The sequence below is a fragment of the Leuresthes tenuis genome, unplaced genomic scaffold, assembly GCF_036924035.1.
Source record: "Leuresthes tenuis unplaced genomic scaffold, fLeuTen1.0.hap1 SCAF_3, whole genome shotgun sequence".
In the NCBI taxonomy this organism is placed as follows: Eukaryota; Metazoa; Chordata; class Actinopteri; order Atheriniformes; family Atherinopsidae; genus Leuresthes; species Leuresthes tenuis.
This window is the reverse complement of record NW_027325357.1, coordinates 4,886,490-4,905,468: the sequence shown is the minus strand read 5'-3', so window position 1 is coordinate 4,905,468 and position 18,979 is coordinate 4,886,490. Positions and strand designations below refer to the sequence as shown.

Here is an 18,979-nt window from a genome sequence, read left to right as displayed (position 1 = left end):
AAGCTTTCAACATCATACCATTCAAGAAGCATTATCATCACACATCATTGTGTGTCATTTGCATGACTTTTATTCTTTGTTTATTATGCAAAAGACTAGTGTCACCCCTGAATTATTCGTATATTGCTAGGGAAATATGGTTCTTTGCTAAGGTGTCTTTTATGTGCAGATGCAACAGTGGTCCATCCCTTGATTTGGGGGCTTTTTTATGCTTGAATGATCAGTTGGCCTAACAAACAAAAAAAACACAGTCATCTGAAAATGGTTCAGATGGCAACAGTGTTAAAGAAACACTTTGAAAGTGGCCTTGTGAAGATTTTTCAAAGAATACAAGGAAATGGCTCCTTGGAAGCCAAATAAAAAGAAATGAGGATTGGCTTGAGATTTTTGAACAGTACTGTAGAAATATTACATCAGTGACAAGTATGGCATGTTACTGTGGGTAATCTACTGCTGACCAGAGACATTTACTGATCAATACTTTACTGGCTCGGTGCAATAGTATGGGAATGATGTGCAATGATAACGCCTAATGAACACATAACATTGTCCAAATCTGGTGCCTTTTCTGAGGAAAATTTGTTTGATCCAGCTGGGATGTAAAAGATTGATGGATGGATTTTTTTCTCCTTATGAATATGTTCTTAGAAATGACTCCACAATCCACATGCAGGTTTGCTGAACTGGAAAGGGAACGCTTTTCCACCACAGCCCTGTAACAATAGTTACATGAGTTACTTTGGGTGTTTTATTCCTCTAAATGTACGTCTTGTTTCAACACACTAAATAAGAATAAAGAATTAAAATCATGTCTAATATCGTCAGGTAAGTGAGGAGTCAGTGCTCTGAAATGTGGTTCGTATATAGTGTATACGGGAATGATGTTTATTGTTGTTAAAATGCATAAAAATAACCAAATCTTTCACCTTTCAAGTCATCACCTGTGTCTACATGGCTCTCTAACAGATACCGTGGCTTTCATGCACAACTCATTGTAATGCAGGATGCTATAGGTGAGCTGGAAAGTGTGATAAACTAATGAACTGTGCATGGAGTTCTCTGCCTTTCATCCAGTGCATACTGCCATAGGCTCTGGCCCCCCTGGGGACCATAAACCAGACAGAAAATGGATGGATGGTGAATCACTGGCGCATTTTTTCTCACCTCTGTGAATAGTAAAACCATTAACCACCCACCATGTCAGGTGGAAACAAAAATAAAATGAAGCCACATACTCGTGTGTGACTCTGTGGTTTTCTTCATTCTTAATAGTCAACAACAATACATTTTGTCAAATATAAATATGAGTTTCCTTTTTCATACACCAAAAAAGGAGCTACGTCTTAATGAGCCTTACTATACCAGTTACTTTTTGTTTGATCGTACATTTTCACGCTTCATAATCATAAGTGTCACACACTAAAGTTCCTCTCTTCTACTGTTAGTTTACAGATGACTTAAATGCTCTTTTTATATATATATAGATATTGGCTTTGATCCTTTGTCTCTCAAACACGTCATTGTCTGTTTTACTCTCATATTTGCAGAACACTGAAATGGAAAATGTGTTTGTAACTTTTGTCAAACCTCTTTGAAGTGTCATGCAAGTGCAACTCATGGTTCCTAGACCCTTATGTAAAATAAAATCTACGTGTGCGTGTTTGCCACTCAGGTCATCCTGCATTGCAACACGGAACACATTAAACACACATCAACAGTGTTACCACCCTAAAAAAAGATTTGAATGGAGAAACATACGGGTCTGCCTACTGCTGAAGACATGCAGCACTGCTTTCAGATCAGCTGACCACCACCTACCAACACTCTCCCGTTTGTATGGCGCACTGATTAGCATTAATGCACTTAAGGCCTCACACCTTCTCTGAAAGGTGTGCTATGGACCGGACAGCTTCCCAAGGTCCTGACTGGTTTCTCCAACTGGCCCGAGCGACTTTCCCCTTGAGGTTTCTAACCTCCTCTAGCGTGCTGTGACAAAACACCCCACTGTAGTGACTTACTACTTACCCGATGTACACTTTAAGATGACTGCACACTGGTACATGGTTCAGTTGTCAAGTATACACAAAACAACAGTATTTAGCCCAATTAGTGCCACCAATGAGTCTGACAACAGTGAGGCATCCGACTGGCTCCTCCTGGTGAGCAAATGATAACCTGACCCTCGTTATCACGTAGATCAAGGACACGAATGTGGACTTGAAAAAGACCAAAGGTAGCAAACACACTCCTATCCATATCAGCGACAAGAAGGTTGAGTGTCTCCAGCTTTACATTTGTAGGAGTGCACATCGGGATTAAAAAAAAAGGCACAAAAGCAAAGGGGACACAACACAATTTGTCTCTCTTTTGATACTGGAGAACCTCCAGTTCTGCTCCTTCAATAACTTCCTTTCAAACAGCAGCTCAGTGTGGTTACTGCTTACGCTGAAAAGAGCTGCAGAGAGTTGGGGGAAATGTCCCAGTACACCACGGGTGCCCCACAGCTCACTAACAGAGCCAGTAGTCTGAGGATGACACGCAGGATGATCAGGGAGATGTCGTACCAGATCAGACTTTGCTGGCATCTTTGTCTGGGCAGGCACGCACTTACTAATTTTAGTAACCAGTCGCATTCTGCACCAATGGTGTGTTTGATAGACTGGAAGAGCTGCAGGGACGGGAGCAGGTCTGTCTGTATAGGCATCTGTGGTGACACCTTCTGTTAAAGAAGACTGAAGCGAATCCATCTCTACAAACTATTATAATGCTGTGCCCGCGTCACAATTTGTTCAGGCAATAACCAATGCATCAAGAGTTATCAGCAGCTTTTCCTCCTCAGCTGTCAACTTGCTAAACTCTACACCGCAGTGATAACTCTTCATTACTTTTTTAAGCACTTGAACTGCTTCTGCTCCACTGGTTGCCGCTTCCTATCTCACTTATCTCTGTCCACTGTAAGAGCAAATACCCATTCATGCTCCATTCCGTATAATTCTGTGATATAATACATTTTATAGGTATTCATATGAAGTAGTTTATTATAAAGATAGGTTTGAACACAGCCTTGTTGAATATGAAGAGAAAGATGGTCACTCACCCCAATCAGCTTCATTGCTGTATGTAGCAGACTGTGCAGCTGAGGCTTGTGCTTAACTCTCAGATACAGCTGGGAATATTACTCCCTTTTGATCATTAATGAATGGCAGGTTGGCACGATGCCACAACTGCCAGTGGGAGCTGGCTGACTGACTGTGCTGACAGCAGGCACTGCAGGTGGACTACAGATGTTTTGGAATGGCTCAACAGCGCCCTCTTGTGGAAATCGTCAGATAACACATCAAGTGCCTTCTAAAAAATTCTGTCCAATAAATCGTGTTGTCTTCTCTGTTTGACAAGAGTTTTTAATGTTGAAGAATCTATGGATATACTCAACTATTTTGCTATATTTCATACTGAAATTTCTCTTTTTTTGTTGTTTTCCCTCAGACATTAACATGGCAGGAGAACCAAGGCCAAACAGACCCAAAGGCCTGAAGAGATCAGCTGCTTCTCTCTACAGGTATACACAGACATTTACTGAATTCATTCCTGATCATTCAGCATGGCACTCCGTCGGTCACATCTAAGCAGGTAGTGTTTTAAGAGAAGAAACAAGGGCAGGACATTCATTAGAAGACTAATAAAATAAGATGTAAAGCACAATACAGGCACTCATGTTGGGCTGAGAACTTTAACTAAAGGCAAAAAGTTGTGTCTGCATCAACTTAAATGCAGCTGAGATCAGGTGTTTGCCATTACAGAATATTCCACTTATGTACCTTTAAAAAGGTACCACCAATATGTTTTGGGTCATCTGTACAGTCAGATCGGCAGCATTGGGTTAAATCTGAGCTGACAGTTCATCGCTGTGCGCTTCACATTTCATCCATTCGACCCCTGTGGGTTTTACAGACATGAGCTGTTCTAAATGTCCTTTTTTTCTTCCCCTCATTCTGGTTCATTTTAGTCAAAGTTTAATCTGTTCAAACAACGCCGCTCTGGCTTTTTAAGAATGTAAAAATTCCAATACTGCACCTTCCACCGTGTAGTGAACCCACCTGTATATGCTCTAGTAAAGTCTCTGTTATGGTAGACCTGCACAATGAAATGCGTACCTCATGCAGAATGTTCTGCTCTTAGCTGGATGTTGTGAGGGGGGTTCTCGATACGCTGGGACAGATCCTGTAATCATTATCTCCTGTGGACATTCAGGGCTTTCCACGTTGCAGAGGTCACCAGCTTTGTAATGACCAAAAGTTTGATATAATCTCTTCTAATGTTAATGCTACCTGACTTTATTCTGTTTCTGCTGCTTTGTCACGTTTCACTCACACATGCTGGTGGTTTACATTATTTTAAGCCCATATTCATTGCATATTCTACAATTTTGAGAGGAGTTTTCCTTTAATATTCTCACCTGTGTACATCTTAACCTATGAATGTGTCAGATTTTTTACAACAGGGAAAATTCTAACTTTTATGCATTTTCCTAAATAGATACAACATGCTTAGTGTTGTGCTTCAAACAATAAGGACGAGTTAGTCAATCTGCTCAAATGTCATTCTTACACAAGTGGAAAGAAAGTGAATAAAAGATCGGAAATATTTAACTTTTTTTAAAGCTATAACGAGGTCTAATTCACTCCACGTCAGATAATTATTTACAAGTTCCAGTGGCTTGATTCAATCAAATTTACAACAAAAAAGTAATACATTACCATGTCAGTGATGCTATCATTTACTTTTTTATACACATACCTTTTATTCAAAGAGCTCTACTGAACTCCTTTTATCCACAAATTCTGTTGCTAAACTCTTGTATTTACTATATAAATGAATCACTGTCTATCCCATATACATGTGCTGAAGGTCCATGCAGGCTAACTGGAATTTTGTAAACGTGTCAGTTAGCATTAAATACGCTGTATATCATTCCTGAGGGCTTCAGTGTGTGTTGCCAGATTTTCTGATTTGCATGTCTCTCTTTATGTCTCTTGGGGCGAGATGAAGTTTGTTGTGGTTTCTTCCCCCCCCCTCAAACAGTTTATAATTATCGCCGCTTCAATGATTTTTTTTTTTTTCATTTGTTGATGCATGGAAAGCTCAAAAAGCTTTTGTTCTCATGTAATATTTTAAACTTTGTTCATGCTCAAATCTTAAAAAACACTGAATCAATTTCCTGTGTGCAGTCACAATCTTCTGTTGTGCTTCCCCCCCCCCAGTGGATACGAGTTTGACTATGATTACTACAGAGAAGACTTCTATGACAGGTAAGAAGGATATAGCATACAGAGCCAGCACAGCTGTACTCAGGGTATAAACACATTGTCTTTTGGCTCCTGTGTTTTCAGCTATTAGCAGAAGGTTAAGCACCTCTCAGAGTCCCAAGGCAGATTATTGTTCAACCTGATATGAGTCAAATCTGTCTCTATCCTGCAATAATAACAAGGCAAATGTGGTTTTAAGATACTTTATCGGCCTGTTGTTACAGAATGTGAAGACGGAAAGAAAAACAGATTTGACCAGGGCAAGAATGCAGAAAGTATCTTTAACAATAACCAAAGATGATTGCTCTGATGCGAGCAAGCGTTCTGCAGTTCAAGTTAGCAGAATTTATTTAGACTTCAGCATGGTGGGGGGATTTCAAGATGGATTTTTGACCAGGTGTGATGCACAATGACCAAAAACGGCAAACCAAGAAAGTTAGAACTTCTGAATTAAATGTAGTTTTTGAGCTTTGTGTGCTTTTAAGCTCCACGAGGTTGGGGGAAATTTAACGTCAGTATCTGTCAATTAAACGGAGACATAAAAATAAATGCAAAACTTTAACTGTCATATTACCATAATATCTGTCAGTGTGAAAATGTTTAAATTGTTTGATTTTCAGGATTGTTTGTGCTGTTACAAACACCTAAAAATCTAAAAATGGGTGAATGAATGGAAACAGGGTAGTATTTTTTTTAAAATGGTGGGTTTAACCTTCTGTAGTTGATCCAGTCATTTTTTTGTTACAAACCCATTCAAGCTGTGATGATTAAATGTAGGTGAGCTCCACACTTTTAAGCTCCTAATCCCAGGTGCTGTCAGCGAATGAGAGTTGTGAAAAACTAAAATAAATTGGGATATGAAGGAAGTGCCAACAGGATCTTTGTAATCAACGACTATTGGAATAAAAGGCATTGACTGATCCAATCCAGCTGCAGCCAACAGCAGATCAAGAGAAGAACAAGTTTATTCTGCAAGTGAAATGTGTACAGCAAGTGATATTTACAATTCTAGTTCACAACTGCCCCGCCTTTCGCCCGATGACTGCTGGGATTGGCTCCAGCCCACCCGCTACCCGACCGACGGATTGACGGTATAGAAAATGGATGGATGGATAGTTCACAACTGATTGTTTTGTTATTGACGTTTTGATGCAATTGTAAACTGCCGTTTTGATTCTAATCTCCAAGTTTACAAGTCAAATGTTTTCCTGATGTTAAAACTTGAGGTGATAATGGGAAAAAGCTTCATAGAAACCATAATAAAGAGGCAAATATTATGTCCCAAAACATTTGGCTGTGCTCACATATTTACATGGACTGCACACTGGATTGTATCCTATCTTTCAATCTGAGTCTTAATTACAAAAGTTTGTGTAAAGGATGCCAGTATGAACATGTCTGAACACAACCAGAATGTTGAATCTTTCCACCAAGACATTTATATGCTTTCATGCTTTGCTTCATGGATGTATATAATTGGACTGGTTCCTCTAGAAAAAGGTCTCCTCCCTCAGTCCGACTCAGTTTCTCTCCGTCACAGAGAACTCGCTCACCTCACACATACTGTTGCAGTGAGGTGCAGCAGCTCTGACAGGCACCCATGCAAATTCCTCAGCAGACCATCAATAAACCATGAAAAGTTATCGGCATCACCTCCCATCCGTTAAATCACTACATCAGAAATGAATCAGAGTGCAACTCTGACTCACTTTGACCACTGCCAAAACACAGATGATTTTTGCATCTTAATCCAAATCAAACATTTTTACTTGTGGTATCAGAGTGCTCATGCACCACGGTTGTACAAACTGACATTAATATGTTCAGATTTTCATCTCATCTGTGACGGCAGTCTGCTTGCCACTGTGTCCAATGAGATGTGGGTATTTACCTAGGTTTGATGTTGCTGATAATGTTGAACTCAGGTGATCCTTTCCCAAAAGCAAACCTCTCTCAGCCACATCTTCAAGCCATTAAGACTTGATGTAACATCTGAGTATACCAATTGCCCTATTTATAGGGGTCCACTGGGCCCTGATCAGGACAGAAAATGTCCAGTTTGATCCAAGATGCAGTCTACATGATGGCGACCGATTAATGATCATCGGTACAATTTAATTACCCTGACCTCTGAAGTCATGGCACCATGTGGTACTTGTTACTGCGCTGGCAAGAGCAGGTGAAAGCTATTACCAAAGACATCACAGTTATGAAGTTAAAGGGAGGGAGCTGTATCTGTGTTGCTGGGATTCATCATACTTCACCCAAAACTTTGGAGCCACACATGAAAGCTTCAGCTGATTCTTTATTTATGGACCCAGATATTCATGTTTGTAATTTAAGAGACGTATGGGTGTCAACAGTGGGCCTTTTTTTTACGTTAAATTTACATCAGTGTAAAGCAGAACAGATGGCACCGATGTCCAGCCAATCATAAATGTGTGCGATACCAAATATTAAGACAACACATAATCCGTCTCCAACCTAAGCGAGTGATCTTTACATTCACCCTGAGAAAAAAACAATCTGGGGTTATTTAGGGTCATCGTAGGCAGAGCTTTGGAAATAATTGAGGTTTAGTATTTCGCAAAAGACTGGCGTGCTTGTGGGAGAAAAACAAATCTCACAAACGCTCTTTTAACTCCAGTCGAAATGTATCAAGCTTTGTCTGTTTTGATGTTAAACAGCCCAACGCATGGATTTGTGGTTTCTCCATCTCCCAGACAAAATGAATCGTGGTGTCAGTTAATTCTCTGGATTATGCACCAGCATTCCACTTATTTTGCCTGTACTCAGAACAAAGAGTGCGCAGTATCTGACCATCATGGGTGTTTAGCACATGGCAGCTCGTTTTGAGCCAGTGTGTGTGCGACTCTGCAGTGCTGAGATACCTTCTGTAACCACTGCATTTCCTTTCTGTCACTACTCAGGCATCTGAGCAAGTCCTTTGCTTTCACTCCAAAACCGCAAGTGTGACATTGCACAGATTATTATTTCAAAAGGATGGCGTGACTATGCTGCCACAAAAGAAAACAGACCACCCTGATTTTTCTCTTAAGCATTCAACAAATGCTCAACAAAGACTCCCAAATTTTCAGACTCGCAAATAGAAATTTGTGAAATGAAGGTGTTGAATTACAAATTATAAAGGTTTGGAGGTGAGTTACAGTAAAACACATGCAGCAGACATGCGGTTTGCATGGCAATATTTTGGTGTATTTTTAAAGTTCATTATATTTGTACTACTGTAACAAAAGATATAATCATGTACATGGTGGTTTTCATCAAATTTGTTTGAATTCTAGCCCAAAGAATCAGGTGAGCTCACATGTTAATCAGTGCACAGATTATTATTTTTAACAGACTCGTGCTCTACAAGGGCTGCACTTTCTCCATTTTGCTAGATTGGGGATAAACACTTCTGTAAATTATTCAACGCAGGGTTCTTTATGCTTTTACTAGGAGCCCTTTGCTCTGTCTCTTCAGGATAACTCAAGAAAGACGACTGTGAAGTCATATAACTCAGCAGACTTCAACACATCAAAGACCTTTTGTGAATACGTGGGATGGGTTTGTCGTCTCATGACCCCTGTGATGATTTACATTTGAATGTGTCCTGAATACATATAGAATCTGTGAGCTTTCATGCTTTGCTTCACATGTGGCCGAATTAAAAATGCATGGAAATAAGGCGGAAATAATTAGAAAAGTTATTGTTTTCTAGAACATACTCAAAAGTTTTTAGCATAAAGATCACATTTGAATACAAAGAGAGCAGAATCCTAATAGACCATATGGATGTGTAATGCCTAGATTGTAAATCAAGACAGGAGGCAGCAAACTTTGCATTGACATTTAAACTGCAGGTGACAGATTAAAGGAAAAGCCAACACAAAGGGATTTGAAAGTGTTCTGCTGCCACGATCCACCACAACAGCTTCAACCTGCCATGGAACAGATTCCACAAGCTTCAATAGTTTTGATAGGGTTTCCAGGGAGTTGTGTAATAAAAGTGTCAATTCCAGATCTCCCCTCCCCCTACAAGAAAAACTATAGCGTGAAATTAATTCATAATGTGTGTCTTTGCTGGTGAGCAAAGAGAAATGAAGGTAAAAATGTGAGGTTTGCTCACAGAGGATGTTCAGGTTCAATCGAAAGGTCAGACCAGTCAAGTTCTTCTAAGAAAGAATATTTCTTTATGAACATTATGAACAAGTCTGTACTGACACAAGATCAGGCCATCCCCAGTCAGTTTCCAGAAAGTTGGAAGCAGAGCATTGAATAAAACAAAATGTTGTCATAGCATTAAGGAGCGTCCCTGTGTAACTGCAGAAAGAGGCCGAACCCATCAAAAACAGAACCAGGACAGGCCCAGACAGATACCAAAGGTTGTTAACACTCTGCTATGACTAGATTTGTTTGTTTACATGGTTCAGCTACAGGAATATGGATGACAATCCCCTTAAACCAAAGCCAAGCTAAAACTTTAGCGTAATCACATTATGACCACCCAACTGGTTCTCTTTTCTCCTGTCAAAACAGTTCTGAGCTGTCAGGACTTGGTCAAAGAACATCTCATGTTGCTCTGGGATGTCACATACCCAAATGTTAGCAGTAGATCCTTCGGGATTTGTAGGAGGGTTGAGGCCTATCCCAGTGCTAACCACCGCGCAGCTCTGTCATATGAACTCGCTTCTCCCAAATGCCATCAGATCCCAACAGATTAGTATCTGGGGAGTTTGAAGGCTGGGTCCTCCTTGGACTCATGTTCTTTGAAATCCTTTCAAAGCAGTTTTTGCGGGGCCCACTGCTGTCCTCCTGGGGGAGACTGTCACCGTAAGGGAGCGCTGTTGCACTCCGTTACAGTACCAGAGAGTGACTTTGTTTTGGTGTTAGTAGGCTATGCGTCGCCCAGACACTCCTTGCCCCTTCTTTCTTTCGTTGTCAATGCTCCTGGAGCTTCAAAGTACAGTTCCAGGCCAAATTGGAAGATTTTGTCTCCCCACTGTTGCCTTTCAGAAGGAAATTGTTGGGGTTTCTTTCAGTGTAAAGGCCCTGGGATGATTTTTTTGTTATGAATTGGTATCAAATAAATAGGACTGAATTTAACTGATGGCATATATGATCATCCCAGCATGTTTTGCTCTTACCCACCCCCACCCTTTTTATGTATTTGTTATACTTCAACACGGAGGCATCTATGGGGCATCCTTATAACATGCCTGAACCATTAAGAGCAGAGGATTGGCAGTTCTCAACACTTGCGTCACATGTCTAACCTCTTCATTGCTTCATCAAAGGTTATCTTTTGGCCCCCTCCTTTTTTTTCTCATTAAAATCTTTCTATCCGCTCAAATTCGCCTCAATTAGATTGTAGAAAACTTTTGTGGACTGACATGTTCTGTTAACAGTTGAAACATGCTGGTCTTTAGACCACAACACAAATTTATACTAATGACATCCTGCAGTCTGACCCTTTCAATTTCCAGCCTTTTTCTACACTAATGTATGGGAAATAGCCCCTCTTCGTGTTATTTTCATTCTTCCTCTTCCTTTTATTTCTCTGTTCCGTACATAAAACTCAGCCTGACCTGATGTGGGCTTAGCAGAAATTGAACCAAATCCATTTGCTGACGTTTGATGTGTAACTCAAAGGATTAGGACTTTTCCTGTTGTGGTGAGCGGAAAAGTTTTGTCCAAACACTGGTATTAAATGATCCTATTGTCCAGTATGTTTTACTGCTGTTCCTTTTTTATAATGAGGTTCAAGCACAGTGCATTTGGCCATCTGGGGAAATTATCGGTGGTGATTATCAGGTTTGTGACTTCATATTATGACCCTCTGTAGATCTGAGTTAACCTGAAGTCTGAAGAAATTAAGCAGTGAATTAGACACTTTACAAGCTGCTGAGTTTCCTGAAATGTTAGAATGGTAAGATTAGGTGGTCCATCTTTCATTAAGTTTGACACTCAAAAGTTAAAAGAAGGGTAATGATGGCAGACTGATCAAATTAAATCCCCATGTTGCACATCTCTCCTGAAGTCTCTTTCACTTTTCTGACCCTAACTGGACTGTGACATGTTTGCAGTTTGAAAATGACAGTTTTTGGTTTAAGAATAAGCATTATATTAACATGACCACAGGTCCACAGACGTTGTTCATACAAGCTTTAAAATATATCAATTATTTTAAAAAAAGGTTTGTTTCTCGTGAAATGGAAGGGAGTGATGTTCTTGCACCTTCTTCAACTAGTGAGATTATTTCATGAAAATACAACAAGTATTCACATTTCTGGCAATGCATATCTTTCATCATCAACATAGAATTCATGTATTTGTTTAAAACCATCAGACCTTTTCTTTTGTTTACTTATTCTTTTATAAACAAGGGTGGGAGCACTGCTCCCACATCACTTAGCTAAACACAGACACAGAAAGTAGTGGCAGGGTAACATGGTAGGTGCATTTTGGTTATTTTTAAGAAATAGCAACTCCTTTCATTCCCCCTCAAATCACCCTCTGAGTGTGAAACAAGTAAATCATGTTCATATTAAAATCCTCAGAACAGTATAGCTCTCCCCTCGTCTCTTGCGTTAACAGGACAGCAGTTGAGCGTTTCATGAAGAGATAAACACTTCAAGATATAACACGATTCAACACGAAAATATAACACGAACTATAACGATGCTTGGTATATTAGATTTCAAATGACCAAAGTCATAATCATCTTTAATGGGGGACTGTTTTGAGTTGAGAGGGGTTGATATTTCATGTAATAAATGCCGTAAACACCATTAGTGAATGAAAAAAGGTCAACTTTCACACAAGCTTTTGTCTTCAGAAAAACAATAACATATCAAGAATCTGGCCACAAATGTTCAGTTTTCCTGAAAATCTTTATTCTTTTTCAATGTTTAGTAAGGGGAAATATTCTAAACTGTACTATAACTATAGACAGCTCATTATTTATCATTAAACCTTAGTACCTGTTACACTGTTGAAAATGATGGGCCAACTAATCTCCCGTGCAACATATTTATTTTAGCAGAAAACTAACTTTTCTAATCTTTTTACAATAACAGCTACACCATATACTTATGTACTGTAAAGCCCAATACCACAGTAGTACTGAAACAGTTCCTCTTATAATCAATAGCATTACTTTCTCCATATTGATAGTTTTATATCCACATACATCACTTTCATGAACGGACTAAACCACAAAAATGCATTTTACTGAATAAACAAATATCAAATAACATAATGAACTCGGATTACAGTTTTTAGTGCTTTTAACAACTGTTTTTAACCACTATTTTATTGTTTTTATCAATCACTTTCATCACGCCTAATGTCCGCATATGTGTTCCATTGCTTAGCCTTTAGCTTAGCTTGACAAAACACTTAGCTTAGTAATTCAGTTTACACAAGCATCTATGACAAGACACATTTACTTTGCTCAACATAGGTTTTGGCCATAAACTCGTGCTATTACTGACGCTATGTGCATCTTTTAGTAGTTAGCTTATATCCGTTTAGCTAAAACAGTTCTGTGGTTCATTAGCGCCATCGCGGACTGTTAGTCCGCCATTTTAACAACACACTACAGTTACACTTGCGAATTCACTCTTTGGCTTCACATCCATTATATAACAAGGCGCTTATGCTCTATTGCTACTGTTGTCTAGCACTTATTATTTACAACCCAGTTTACCTGCAAAATCACAGAAAATATCAGGTTACCTGCTTCATCGCGTACTGACTTCTTCTGCCGATCGTTGCGTCAGCTTCTGATCCATACAACACTGAGCGCCCTCTGCTGGTGAAACATATATTGCACTTTAAGATTACAAAATAGATATTAACAGAAGTTTCTCCACATGAAAGTGACCTCTAGTCTAAAAATAAAATGGGGGGGGGGGTTACTATTTTCATGTATTAATTTTCATGATAGTGTCAAAATCAGGAACTGTGGGGGAGGTGCTTTCATTAAATTGCAACTGTAAGCAGCACTGATGTCAAAGAGCATCACATCCGACCTTACAATTGTCTCCTGTTGCTCAGTTTATTTCAGTCTCTGCTGGAACAAAACAAAAATAGTAAATATTACAACTAAAACAAGATTAATTCAGTGCAACAGAAGGTCAGAAAGGATGCTGCCAGCCTGTTGGTTAGGAGCCAAACAAGCTGGACTGATGGCTTTCAAACTGAGCATGAAAAAACATGCCTGCTGTTACCACTAAACAACAGAAGTGTGTTGAACACTGAACGCGTTAACTGAAGTCAAGACCTCAGCCTAGCAGGGTGGTATTTACAGAGCACAATTAAAGTAGAGGCCTTCATCACAGAGACCCAGCCTGTAGATCTTGCTCCGGCTTCAACACAGCTGTTATAATCTCTGTCATGAACCCATAAAACACAAAAGACACAGAGTGAGAGAGGGGTGAAAGGTCAAGTTGACCCACCATCAAATATAGAGGGTGAGTAAGAAGAGGATGCAGAGGCTGATGCGACTCATTCGGTCCAAGCACAGAGATTTCATGTGGTTTTCGTCTTTTCTTTCTGCATTCTGATTAGTCAGAATCTGTCCTTGAAGTTACGCACATACAGTTCAGAAATGCTTGGCAAAATTCAGCTGAGATTTAGTTCTTTGGCAAGGTTTTTGCTGTTTTTATATTTGGCTACTTCATTCTATCTTGGATTCTTCTAAGTTAAGTTTTGGCAATACAGGCTTTAAAGCTGAGGCAATAGGTCCGTAACCCATAGTGACTCATTGCTTTCCTAAGAGTTTGAATGAAGGCAACTTGAAAATGTTTTACCTTTCGTTTTCCTCCAAAGCCTTATGGATGAGAACCTGAAATAGAAGTTTAGCTGCCCTTATTCAAGCTCATAAGATTAAATTTGACCTGGATGATTGGTAAATCTACAAAATGTAAGACTTCTAAAACCTGAAACTGTTCAGTAAAGCCCCCAAAAATTATAATGTTAAATAAAAATACATTTGAGAGGTTAAACTCTCTGCTTTTATGATAACTTATTAACTTTGCCTGCATGTTTATAACTGTGGAAAGAATATATGACACCAAAAAAAACATAATTTATTGCTGTTGTACATGTATTAATTTCCAAAAGGTCTTATTTACGAAGGTACAGAACAGTTGTTTACCTTTAAATATAATTTTTTTTATGTTTCAAAGTCATTGTTTTGTTTTTTTTTTAGAAATGAATCATGTTTTTCCCATTGTCTTCTCCTCAGCTCCTTCTTTTTAGCCCTCCTCTTACTCCTCTCCTTAATTCTTAAATCCTGCCTTTATTCCTGTTTCTCTTTCTAATTTCTCTTCTCACTCCTTGCTTCTCCAATTTCCGATTTTCCTATTTGGGTTTTGCCTCCAAGTTTTTCCGCTTGTTACTCTCCTTTTCAACCTTCTTCTCCTTACCGTCTTTGCACTCTTTGTTTCCCCTCGTTCTTCCCTTGCTCCCTCCCATCTGTCCTTCCTCTTCCCTGTTCTTAGGTTGTTTGAGTACCATGGCAGAGTGTCTCCAGTCCCTCGGGTGGTGCCAGTCAAACGTCCTCGAGTGGCGGTGCCCCTGGTACGACGGGTCAAATCGCTGCCAGTCAAACTTCTCGCACGTAACGCCTCCGTTCTCTCCACCGCCAATGGCAACAAACAGAGATGTGAGTTCTTCTTCGCATAAATTACTTAAATTTGTATTTGTTGTGGACCATGAAGCTTCAGGTTGAATTTAAAAAGCAGATCTGGGAGCAAAGTTTTTAAAATGAACATGAATTGTGAGCCCCGAACCATATTCTGACGGACTTGACCTTATTTTTTTGTAAACTTTTATATCTCATCTTGTTATTATGTTGCCTTTTTTATGATACATTTTTTTCCCTATCCTTTATGTCAACATAGAATAAGATATAAAGTAATATATAAGTGCATAATATTGGAAAGCGGCATCTATATATAAATGCCCTTTACAATGTGTTTTTAAAGGTGCAGTACGTAAACATTGAAAACCACTGTCTCGTGAGAATCTCAGTCCAAAACAGAAAGAGGCTAAATGGAGCATTTTGTATCTCAATCTGTTCCAATCTGTTTTCAGAACAAAGTCCTCTTTTATTTTATGTCCTCCCTCCCCACCTTGAATTGGATGAAACATGAATACCCTGCAGGGTCCTGAGAACCAAGTGCAGTATATATTAGGCTGTCATAGTTAAAGCGTTAATCGCGATGCAATTAATTAAAACAATTAACTCGTTAATCATTTTTTCCAGAGTCTGATGTGTCTAATTACTGCAGTTTTTCATTCATTTAACTGTCATTAGGCCCTGTTCTGTTTGTCGTTTGTTGTCTACTACCTCTTCAGTTTTAAGACCACATTGTTGTGGCATTTTATGTGCTGTGTTTTTTAAATAGACATGTCAAGTGGGTCTACAATGCACTTTATTTGAAAGAAGAAATAAAAGATAAGACATTTTTTCTTTGTGTTTATTTGATTCTAATTCTATATTTTTAATATAGAGATTAATCGTGAGTCAACTATGGAAAAAAGTACTATTAATTGCGATTAAAAAAAAATCATCGTTTGACAGCCCTAATATGTATGTACATATATATATATATATATATATATATATATATATATATATATATATATATATAGATAGCAAATTACTATTTTCTTGCTGATGGAAGTTCAATATTTTGACGGCAGTCAAGTCTCTGTGAACTTCTGTTTTTTAGTATTTGTTCTCTGTATTATCTGTTCTATTGAAAATTTCCATAACGAACTCCACCTTTCTGACCTCTTCATCTGTTTTTCAAATCTTGTGTTTACATGTTAGTGAGGAGTTCAAACATCAGGGCCACAGCTGTCACTTTAGTCTTTGCATCCTGCTCAGTAAACATTCAGCTGAAATCTCGCTGTGATTTGCATGTGAAGACAGACGCTGACACCCCCGTCAGTTCTCTCCACATTTGACCTCAACTTTATGTTGTGTTGTTTGTTCATGCTGAGTTGCACTGAATTTCATTCAGCAGAGCTCACAACGCAGTTTTTGTGTATTTCTTGATGTACTCATTGAACTTGCATTTCAAATGATTTTTTAAAAAAAGGACAAAAACATATTGGCTTGGATAGTAAAGAGCTCCTCATGAATCTCATTGTGTGATGATAAATGCTGACTCTGTAAGGTCAGTCACAAGTTTACAAGATTCGTATCAAACAGCTTAAATAGTTCTAATGCTGTTGATTTTCACCTTTAAATCAGTTTTTGTCCTGCTTACACTCAAGTAAGCTGTCATAACAGAAGCTTCTTTTTTATTATTATCAATTCAATTCAGTTTAATTTGTATGACTCAGTTTACAACAAAAGTCATCTCAAGACACTTTAAAGAAAGTCCAATTCAATAAAATCACAATCCAGTTGGGTCAGGGTTGAAATACCAAACTTTGAGATCTTTAAGATATGATGGAACTTGGTCATTAAGAGCTTTATATGCGGGGAGAATTATTTTAGGGAGCCAATGAGGAGAAGCTAAAACTGAACAAATATGATCTCTGCTGTTAGTTTTCATCAGAACAGCATTTTAGATCATGGAGGCTTTTATTCAGGACAGGCTGATAATGAAGAATTACAGTTGTCCAACCTGAAAGTAACAAATGTTTTTCAGCCTCTCTCTGAGGCAGGATGTTCCTAATTTTGACAATATTGTGAAGGTGAAAGAAGATGGTCATAGAAACCTGTTTTAGATATTGAGTCAAAAGACAGATCCTGATCAAAAACAACTCCAAGATTCCTCGTACTGGAAACCAAGTCAGCTAGAAAAAAATATCAATAGAAAAGTAATGTTTAAAATGTGGCTAAAGAGGATTATAATATATATTTTTTCTACAAAGATTGGACGAAGGTTCAGGTTTCAGGCATTCCTTAATGCCATTCATCCAATATAATCCATATTAACTCGTTTGCAGATGATGTGATTGTGTATATGTTATTATCTGTTACTGCAGTATCATGTTTATGCATTTGGGAGATGCTTTTATCCAAAGAAAATTACACTCATATCCCAGGTAGGCAGGTAGCGTAACGGGGTCTTGCCTAAGGACCTCTACTGGAGGTAGGTAAGGATTCTGTCAGGAGGTGCAGGAGGGACCCAGATGCAGACTTCAAAAATCAAAAAGGTTTATTCCAAACAAAAGGGCAAGACAAGAACAAAAGACGCGGCTGAGCCGGATATCCAAAATACTAAAACTATCACAAAACAAAACAAGACTATGGCATAGAATAAATAAACGAGACTATGAAATACAAACAAGACGAGACAATGATTTAACAAGGCTGTGAATAACAAGACTATGGCTAGGGGGCAAAACCTGCCCTGACGAAACGTGGCGTGAACATGCAAGGTAAGGTGAGGATTTCGCAATGACTGTGAGTGAACCTGGAAACTAAATACTGTGAGGAGGTGATTGGTGATGAGGTGCAGCTGTGGAACAGAAACAGGTGACTTGAGTGAAACTAAGTGACAGGGGAAAAAAACATGACAAGAAAGTAACCTGAAAACCTGAAAAAGAACCTGAAAACATGACAACAAAACTTCAAACGTGACAGATTCAAACCCCGATTACCTACATGAAAGTAGGAAATCCTATCACTACACTATCCATACTAACCATCGTACAGAATGCTGTTTATTTCCATGCTAACATAATAAAATGAGAATACAAAAGCTTTTCAGTGCATTTACATTTTGCTGAAGAAGCATTGCAGTGAAAGTGATACACCTCTGTTTTACCTGAAGAAAACCATTTTAGCCAGTCTGCTAATATATGGTTTTCATTTTAGTTTGATTCCAATATGTCCTTTGATTCTTTAAATGTTTTCTTAGATCTTAAATGAGAAAATAATGATTATATAATTAAATTAAATTACATAATAATTATATGATTAAAAATAAGTATGATATGTTTACATATAAATAGAATGATATAATTAAATAATGATTTTGAGCAAATTTACAGAAATTACCAATAGACACAGAAAAGGACAGATGCCCCTAAGCTGATTTTCTTTCTGGCTATAGAAGAGAGATGAGACAAGTGAGAAGAGCAACACGGAAAGAAACAAAAAAGGGGAAAAAAAATATGGGGTGACAAGAAATCAGAAGAGAGTAATGCTGAGATAAGAGAAACAAGAATATGAAAAATAAAAAAGCAAAGCAGAGAACAAACAGGATGAGGAAAGAAGAATGAGTATGATTCAGAAATAATAGAGGAGAGAAAAAGAAACAACTCTAGAGCAAATAGATGAAAAGAGTGGAGAAAAGTCGAATAAAGGAGAGAATCAGAAGAATTTGGAAGACATCAAAAAGTAGAAGGACCAAGGCAATTAGCTTGAGTTTGTGAAATGTGTTAGTAATCATGAGTTTGTTGCAGGGAGAAAAAAAACAACCACCAGATGTGTTACATGGCTCCAGCTGTTCTCTGCTGTCACAAATGTCCTCATCACTTCATTCGTCCTCCTCTCTGCCCTGCTCTCTTTTCCAGAAGTTGTTTATGCCAGAAAGTTGAGATTTGCTTGTTTTTCTTTTTGAAGGGGCCACATGATAATTCTCAGTGGAGAGAGAATCATACGTTAAGGGAAGCTGCCATAACTCAGTGTGCCA

General features: G+C 38.5%; 2 protein-coding genes across 2 annotated transcripts in view; both read left to right on the top strand.

Moving 5' to 3' along the window:
- The window catches only part of gmppb (GDP-mannose pyrophosphorylase B), a 336,004-nt gene extending 322,109 nt beyond the window's left edge, over positions 1-13,895 (top strand). Inside the window, exon 11 of the transcript XR_011915164.1 lies at positions 13,884-13,895. The gene's annotated coding sequence lies outside the window, so the exon portion shown is untranslated. The remainder of the gene's footprint in view (positions 1-13,883) is intronic.
- Positions 1-18,979, top strand: part of raly (RALY heterogeneous nuclear ribonucleoprotein) — a 45,511-nt gene that overhangs the window by 3,424 nt on the left and 23,108 nt on the right. The window contains exons 2-4 of the mRNA XM_072381496.1: positions 3,487-3,559; positions 5,262-5,309; positions 14,819-14,982. Of these exons, the coding sequence (XP_072237597.1) occupies positions 3,487-3,559; positions 5,262-5,309; positions 14,819-14,982 (285 nt within the window). The remainder of the gene's footprint in view (positions 1-3,486; positions 3,560-5,261; positions 5,310-14,818; positions 14,983-18,979) is intronic.